Source organism: Microtus ochrogaster, chromosome 7 (assembly GCF_000317375.1).
Source record: "Microtus ochrogaster isolate Prairie Vole_2 chromosome 7, MicOch1.0, whole genome shotgun sequence".
Lineage (NCBI taxonomy): Eukaryota > Metazoa > Chordata > Mammalia > Rodentia > Cricetidae > Microtus > Microtus ochrogaster.
Genome location: NC_022014.1, coordinates 39,297,806 through 39,306,493, shown reverse-complemented (window position 1 = coordinate 39,306,493; position 8,688 = coordinate 39,297,806). Strand labels below are relative to the sequence as shown.

The window sequence follows — 8,688 nt, the reverse complement described above, 5'->3', positions numbered from 1 at the left end:
TCCCTCTTTCTGTTTTTCTGTCTGGGTCATATTTTTTGGCCCAGGATGACATTGAACTCGTAATACTCCTCCCTCAGCCTCCTAAGTGGTTGGGATATTTGGGATCTGCCTGTGCCATCATGTGTTGGCTTTTTTTTCAGTGAAGATGAGCACCTGTGATCTAAGAGCAGTTATAGTTTTTTTTAAAGTGTTTGTGTGTTGGGGGTGGGGAGCACGCATGTGTGCCACAGAACGCGTGTGGGTGTCTCATGACAGCTCTCAGGAATTGGTTCTCTCCCTCCACCATGTGGGTTCTGGTATCAGACTTAGGCTGGCAGGCTTGGCAGCAAGCGCCTTAACCTGCTGAGCCATCTCATTGACCCCTGCACCAGTCCTCTCTTGTGAAATTTTTTTTGACAAGTTCTTTCTGTGTAGCACTGGCTATCCTGGAACTTGATCTGTAGACCAGGCTAGCCTTGAACTCACAGAGATTTGCCTGCCTCTGCCTATTGAGTGCTAGGAATAAAAGCGTGTGCCACCACTGCCCAACTATTTTCATTATTTTTCAACTAATACATAAAAAAAATTGTGTCGACTAAGGGGGAGTCAGTGATGCTTTCATATTGCAGGTGTTGTTCGGTTTTGAAGACTCAGCAGTCTACTAAAATACCTTAGTTCTTCCATTTTCAAAATCTTTCTAGCTTTTTGGGACACAGTGCATTACTGCCATCTATTATGTTGGTGACGTTTGCATCCCAGTGTCTGAAATACCCAACAGAAGCAACTGAAGGGAGGGTGTGTTCAGGCTCACTGTGTCAGAGGATTTCAGTCCATTGTGGTGGGTGAGGCGTGGTGAAACAGTGTGGCCGAGGCTGTTTACCTCACTCTGGGCCAGGAGGCCAAGGATGTGAGCCTCGCCACCCAAGGCCACCCCTACGGCCTACATCAACCAGCCCTGCCACACTTCCTGGAGCTGCGGAAGGCTCTCAAAACAGTGCCGCCTGCGGGAGACCAAAGCATGAGCCCAGGGCATTTTACACACGGAGCATAATGCAGTCACTCTCAGAGAGCGCTGCACTAGGACCTCTTACTTCTGTCTGCTTTCTGTGATTATCCACACATGTGCACACGCGCACACATGTGCGCACACACACACTCACACACAGTCATAGAGTTAGGTTTATTCTGGGAAATAAGTTGCAAACAGCTTTCAAGATTGTCTGCTGTCCTTTTATTTCTGGGCCCTTTGCAACACCCCAAAAGTTTTTAGTTCTTTTAGGTATTCAGATACATCCACCCCTTACATCCACACTCAGTCTCAGGGAAGGACACACTTCATCTTAGTGATCTTATGACCCTTCATCTTTTCTTCCAGCGCTCACGTGGGCTATTTTTACGTTCGATGCTGGTCTCCTAGCAACCTTGCCCTGACTAGGTGGTCCCCGCCTCCTTCCAAACCCTCTCACCCAGACACTACAAGCCCCCAAATCCTAGCCCTGTTTCTGTGCCCCTGAATGTTGTCATTCTGATGACATGCCTTCCGGATATCTGCACTGAGTCCATCCAGAGTAAAAAAAAGGGTTCTGAGAGAAAGTCAGGTCCAGCAGGACAGTAGAGGGGCAGGCTGGCCCAGACAGGGACCCTGGTCTCTTCAAGTCCCTGTTTACATGGTGGAATTCAGGGGCACCCGGTCTTCAGTCCCCTCAGGCAGAGCATGAACTGATGCTGTCTGAACATGTCCAGGCTCTCCAGGCATCAGGGGATACTACACAGTCTCTTTCAGCATTCGTTCCTATCCCTTTTTTCCTTTCTGTTTTTGCTTCTTGTTCGTTGTTCCCCTCTACCTGTCTAAAAGCTAGTTCTCCACATAACCCTTAGGTGCCGCTAACAATGAAGGTTTGGGGCTTGCTTCTCCAGAGGCCAGTGTGCCCACGGTCCTGAGGCCGAGAGACTACCATAGTCAGATCACTTGGCGTCCAGACAGGCTTCAGGGGGTCAGGGAGAAGAAGGGAGTCCAGGACACTGCTGGCTGGTAATAGCACAGGGGAGGAGGGCAGTATGGACATAGCCTGGGGTCCTGGCCCCTTTCCCACCATAGTCCTGCGTTTCCACTCGAGTCCTACACTGCTGTGCTCTCAAGAGAGTGACTGGGGACTGGTCTTTCTCCGTCAATGCTGGAGTCAACCGGAACTGTCGGGACAACTGCAAAGCTGTTAGACGCCATGCCTGGGCACCAGGAGGGCCTTGGGTTCCACTGGGGTCCCTTAGGCATTCTGTAGGGGACAGGGCAGTGCTGATAGGTGTGAGAGCAGGCAGCTTCAGGGAAGGTCTCTATGCACTACCTGATTGGCTGAGTGTACTGGTTCCTCTGTTCCTGGGAAGACAGCCCAGACAGTCCTCCCCCGCTGTGACAGATACTCACTCTCTCCTCTCTGTCCCTAGACTAACAGGCAGTGAACCCCTGACTATCCTCCCCCTGACGCTGGAGGCTGAGGCTGCAGCCCAAGCACATTACAAGGCCTGTGACAGGCTGAAGCTGGAGCGCAAGCAGCGTCGCATGTGCCGCAGGGACCCGGGTGTAGCCGAGACGCTGGTGGAGGCCGTGAGCATGAGTGCCCTGGAGTGCCAGTACCAGTTCCGCTTTGAGCGCTGGAACTGCACCCTGGAGGGCCGCTACCGAGCCAGCCTGCTCAAGCGAGGTAAGCTCTCGTTGGCTCCCCTTCAGCCATACCCTCCAATCTCTCCCTGGCACGGGTGTGCAGGTGGCAGCTTACCATCAGCTTTGACGGAAAGCCTCGGGCCTTGGGCAAATCCTCCTCCTTGCCCCTTCTTCCACTGGGTACGGGAGCTCATGGGAGTCTCTTCATAAAAACTGGAGACCTGAGGGAATAGAGGTTAATTCAGTGGTAGAGTACTTGCCTGTATATGTAGATGATAGATGATTGATAATAAATAGATGATATATAGACATGGTAGGTAATAGGAAATATACAAATAAATGATTGGTAGGTAGATGATGGAAGATAGGTAGGTGGATGGATGGATGGATGGATGGATGGATGGATGGATGGATGGACAAAAGATGATACACAGGTTAGTAGAGACCTAAGGTCTAAGGCTGGACTTGTCAAGGACCCCAGGGACAGGCCAAGACTTTGGGGACCTGGTTGAGATCCGTGACCACCAGGCTAGAGGTACCACAGTAGGCATTGAAGCCTTACCCACTCCCTAACCTGTCCTACACTACTGAAACCTCGGCATTTCTCTCCAGGCGTCTACCAAAGGCACATGCCCCAACTCCTAACCTAGCTAGCATGCATGTGAAACTGGGCTGTGGGTTGCAAAGCTGCCATGCCTGCCTGTCCACTGGGCCTCACTAACTCAACTGCTGTCCCCAGGCTTCAAGGAGACTGCCTTCCTCTATGCCATCTCCTCTGCGGGCCTGACGCACGCACTGGCCAAGGCGTGCAGCGCAGGGCGCATGGAACGCTGTACCTGTGACGAGGCCCCTGACCTGGAAAACCGTGAGGCCTGGCAGTGGGGTGGCTGTGGAGACAATCTCAAGTACAGCAGCAAGTTCGTCAAGGAGTTCCTGGGCCGGCGCTCTAGCAAGGATCTGCGAGCCCGAGTGGACTTCCACAACAACCTCGTGGGTGTGAAGGCAAGCTGGGTGGGGCGCAGGGCAGGATGGGGGGCATTGTCAGGTCTGAGAGGAGCTGGGCCTCAGTGAGCGTTTTAGCGTCAGGCGCTAAGTAGACCTACATAGGGCAGGTGAAAGCGGCTGGGTCCAGGGAGGCTGGGCATGGAGTGGATGAAGAGCCAGTGACTAGCTGGGGGAGTGTAGTGTGAGTGGGTGGGGCCCAAGAAGAAGAGGGGCTGGGAGGGGGCAGGAGCTGGCTCTTGTAGCCGTGCAGTTCCAGCCAGGCAGGGTCCTGGAATCCTGCTGAGCTACGGGACAGATGGGGGTCACTGGTCATGGAGGTGCCTCGTGGTGGTCGAGGGAAGGGTCTTCTTCACTCTCTGCTCCTGTTCCTGGCAAGGCAAGGGCCTGGGATTGTCTCTCTGGACAGGCTGCCCCAGAAGCTGATGGTTTGTATCCTACCGGCTAAAGTGACTTACAGAGTCACTACAGAAGTAGAAGGTAACCACAGTCTAGAAGATGGGAGGTTCCAAGGAAGAGCTAAGGGTACAGGACCATTTGCCCAGGGTGCCCAGTAATGTGTGTAGCCAATACTCTGTTCTGAAAGATGGAGACCCAACTCTGAAAACAGGAAAAAAAGGGGATTTTAGTAGCTCTCTAGAAGGCCTTTGGGGAGCATGGCCAAACTCTGGAGTTGCTTGGCCTCTTGAATGTCTTGGATATCACGGCCCTGAAGCTCCTGGTTTACCTTTGCCGAATGGGAACAAGATAGAACCCCAAGCACCCCCACCTCATCTTTGAATGACCCAAATGTTAAACTCTAGCCTGCGCTTGGGAAAACAGGGTCCATACCCTCCTCAGGAGCTGGGGGCCTTTCCTCCTCCCCTTGCCTGGCTCTGCATCTCCAGTCTAAGGAGGACAGCAAGGTAATTAGAGCCCGTCCTGCCCTGAGCTCCTTGTTATTGAGTAATCGGAGTTCTGAATCCCCCACTTATTAAAGGATTGGTCTGCCTCCTTTGCAGCCAGGGCCTTCTCAGGGCTAGGCTAGTGGGGAGGGAAGCCCGGGAGGGCAGATTCAATCTTCAAGGCCGAGCTGTTCTTTTCTTTCCTGCTGGACCCTCCCTCCCCACCTTACCCTTTTGAGCTATTAATGAAAAGTCAGAATGTGTGAACGTGCTCCCTCAGCTTACTGCTCCCAGGCAGCCGCGCTTTAATTAAATCTGCCCTGCTTTCTCAGGAAAGCGTGCTTAAGTGGGACTCTGGTTGCCTGGCAGGAGAGTGAGGAAGTAGCTCCATTTCTTAATCCCTCTCCAATGGACGCTCCTGGGGGCCAGCTTGGGAGCTCAGCTTTGGCTTAGGGTCCACCTAGGAAGAGGTTCCCCCCTCCCTGACATTCTTCTGCCCCACAACTCTCTGAGATTTGAAACAGCATTTGGAAGGACCCTGGGCATGAGAGGCCAGGCAGATCCCTCAGGCAGAGCCCAGAGAAGGGAAGGTCCTAGCCAGGGTTCCCTGGCAGCTTACCCAGACCTGGAATTTTGGTATTCAGCCATGCCTGCTCCTACCTATGGCCATGGGGCACGGGGTGCAGCCTCTCCTGGGAAGTCAGCCCTGGAAGTTCTCCTAGGAGCAGCATTTCCTTAAGAAGTTACCTTTCTTGAAGCATACTTCCCCCCTTCCTGTGCATCCACATCCACCCCTCATAGGCTGACCCTCAAGGGGGTAGGGCTTGAGTTTGTATGTCCTCGTGGAACTGGGTACTGAGGAGGGTTGTGGTCAGCCTAGACAGCCCCGAGGGAACCTTGTCTTCACCGGCCCAATGAGCCACTGCTAAGATCAGAAGTAGGAGTCCCTGGCAAGGCTGGAATTATTGATGGCAGGGCAGGGATGGTTATAAGGTTAGCCAGGAAGTGTCTCAAAGGGGTGTGGGCCAGCCTGTGCTCATAGAGGTGTAGAGGTCCATCCTGGAAGTCAAGGCACTGGCCTTAAGGCCTCTGTCTCCTGGCAGTCCTGACTGGAGGGGAAAGAGCCAGCCTGTGATCCTGGCAGCTGGGCTTCCTGTGTGCTGCACAGTGCTGACCCCTGCTGGCCAAGGGTTGCGCGGTGGGCAATAAAGGTAGGCAGAGGTTGGAGCCTCTCTGATGTTTCTGGGCCTTCCTGGCAAGCTCCTCATGCCTCCACTCCCCACTGCAGGTGATAAAGGCTGGAGTAGAGACCACCTGCAAATGCCATGGCGTGTCTGGCTCCTGCACGGTGCGGACCTGTTGGCGGCAGCTGGCGCCCTTCCACGAAGTGGGCAAGCACCTGAAACACAAATATGAGACGGCGCTCAAGGTGGGCAGCACTACCAATGAAGCCACAGGCGAGGCCGGCGCCATCTCCCCACCACGGGGCCGGGCCTCTGGGTCAGGAGGTGGTGACCCACTGCCCCGAACGCCGGAGCTGGTCCACCTGGACGACTCGCCCAGCTTCTGCCTGGCTGGCCGCTTTTCCCCTGGCACTGCAGGCCGCAGGTGCCATCGTGAGAAGAACTGCGAGAGTATCTGTTGTGGCCGTGGCCACAACACCCAGAGCCGTGTGGTAACGAGGCCCTGCCAATGCCAGGTACGCTGGTGCTGCTACGTGGAGTGCAGGCAGTGTACACAGAGGGAGGAAGTCTACACCTGCAAGGGCTGACCTCAGGCCCCGTGGCCCTGCCACGAGGGGCATGGGCTTTGTACACAGCACCAGAAGAATTCTCCACCCGCAGGAGCTGACCCTGGCCTCTGCCAGCCTTTCCGCAGGGGCTGTAGTCACTGCACACAGTGCACAGGATCTTAACCTGCAGAGAGTGAGCCCTGCAGGGCCAACCTATCCTGCTGCGTGGGGCACAGGTGTCACAAACACCACAGAAGGTCTGCAAGGAAGGAGAGGTGCCCCTAGCACACTTGGGCCCTGGTATGCCGACAGCTGGTTGGCTGTCTTCCTTCTCAAAGGCCCAAAGGGCGGGGCTGGCCCCTGTCTGGCCTCCTCAACCCTTTTGCTTATGCCTTGGGCCCGAGCTTCCTCCCCTTGACGCGAGAGCGTTGCAGTAATGCTTTCTCAGTTGCCTCCGTCCCTGGCACACCAGTCCCTAGAGTACAGCCCTAGTCAGGAACCGGTGTGTCAACTGCCCCTCCCTGCCTCTTGGCTTCCTCTGGGGCTTGGAGGGCAGGTGCACCGTCATAATCACATGGCTGCCCTTCTGGGCCAGCAGCCTGGTGCCAGCACTGTCTTCAGAGAGCCAAACCACTAGGAGAGGGCAGCCACTCCGTCTCCAGGGCCCAGCCTCTGGCCCTCTGACCCTGAGCACTTCCTTGGAGTATCAGAGACTTTTAAATTATTATTATTTAACTAATATAGTAATTATTATTTTCTCTATCCCCTTGCCTCCTGATCTGTGGCTCTTTCCTCTGACCTGCCTCAGGCCCAATCAAGCCAGTCTGGGAAGCCCCGCCTTCCGTCCCTCTGTGCTGTCCCTGCTTGCTCTAGTTTGAAACCACTAAACCAGTGTCATGTTTGGAAAGAAATGAAGCAATGGGCCTAACCATGGCCCTCAGGGCTTTTGGGAACCTCCCCCCATCCTACCTTACCTGGGGTTCAGAGGCTCTTGGTGTGGTTCTGTACCCTGCAGGTGTAGTGACCAGGTTGCTGGATATGGATTGTGGGGTCTTGGGTGCTGGAGGCATGGGCGTGGTGACAGAGGCAGGATTAGCTTTTTGAATGTCCATCTCAGGAAGCCACGCTTGCTCTGTGTCACCAAGGGAGGTATGGAGGGACAGACACACTTGCTGTCACCAGGTCTTGCTGATGTCTACACTGAGCTGGTGCTGGGTGTGCGTGCATGGGCTGTGTGAGAATGTGAGTGTATGTACTCTGACCTGTCGTGGCCAGCATCCAGTTGGCCTGTGCCCTCTGCAATATGGTGACTCCCTGGCTCCCAGGAAGCCCTGCTTTAGGTTTGTGTGGGAATCCCGTGGCTACGTGGGCTAGAGTGTGGGCAGTGAGGCAGGAACTACTGAGGAAGGGGTGGCTCCCCTGGAGCTCCAGGGGTCCAGAATGCCCAAGCCTGGGGTAGTGGTAAGACTGTGTCTTCAAAGGAAAACTATTTATGTGGATGAGGGCCTCTGGTCCCTCTTGGATGTGTAAATAGCAAAGTTTATTCTCCTGTGGTTTATGATAGCCCACCGATGAATGCCACGTTCCCAGGATGAGAATCTGAGTGGCATACGCAGTGACTGGTGGGTGGGAAGGGCACCCCGCACCTCTCAGAAGTCTGTACCCAGTCACGCTGTCACTACCGTCTGGAGCTTCATCCCTGTTAGCTCCGGAGGAAGGAGCCTGCCAGTTCAGAGGAAGAATATTTTTATCGAATACCACATTTAGCTCTATGTCCTCAATATTCAGAAAAGTATTTTTTAAAACAAGGCAGAATGAAAATGTCTGCCGGCTGGTTTGTTTCTGTATAAATATATACTAGAATGTCTTTCTGGATGAAGCAACTCCCACAGGCCAGAGCCTCTTGGATCTTCTCTTCTGTGGGCAGTCGGGTGAGCAACTGCCCCGCTCCCTCTGGCCACCCAGTGTATGCTGGCTCCAAGGCCTGCTGCCGGCCTCCCTGGCAGGGCGATGGACACACAAGGGAGCGCGGTCTGTGTGTGGAGTCCTGTGCAGCCTGTGATTTCTCTACCTCATCTGTGTGGCGAGTAGGTGTGAACCTGAGTGACTGCAGAGAATGTATTTATTTAACAGCTTTGTGTAACAAAAACAGAAACAAATGGAAATACTAAATAAATGTATTTTAAATTATAGACAACCTGAGTCTGCTGTTTTCATAGAGGTCGTGGGGGACCTGAGAGGACAGGGAAGAAGATGTGGGAGAGGCCTGGGGGGTGCGGGAAGAGGAGGGAAAAGGAGGCCTGGAGATGGGGAGAAGGGTTCAGACTGAAAGAGAATATGGGAGCCGGGCGATGGTGGCGCACGCCTTTAATCCCAGCACTCGGGAGGCAGAGGCAGGTGGATCTCTGTGAGTTCGAGACCAGCCTGGTCTA

At 54.2% G+C, this 8,688-nt stretch overlaps 1 protein-coding gene across 1 annotated transcript in view; it reads left to right on the top strand.

Moving 5' to 3' along the window:
• Wnt9a (Wnt family member 9A) overlaps positions 1-8,415 on the top strand; it is a 42,646-nt gene extending 34,231 nt beyond the window's left edge. The window contains exons 2-4 of the mRNA XM_013347150.2: positions 2,422-2,678; positions 3,378-3,640; positions 5,813-8,415. Coding sequence (XP_013202604.2) covers positions 2,422-2,678; positions 3,378-3,640; positions 5,813-6,295 — 1,003 coding nt within the window. The 3' untranslated portion in view covers positions 6,296-8,415. The remainder of the gene's footprint in view (positions 1-2,421; positions 2,679-3,377; positions 3,641-5,812) is intronic.
• Positions 8,416-8,688: the final 273 nt, after the last annotated feature.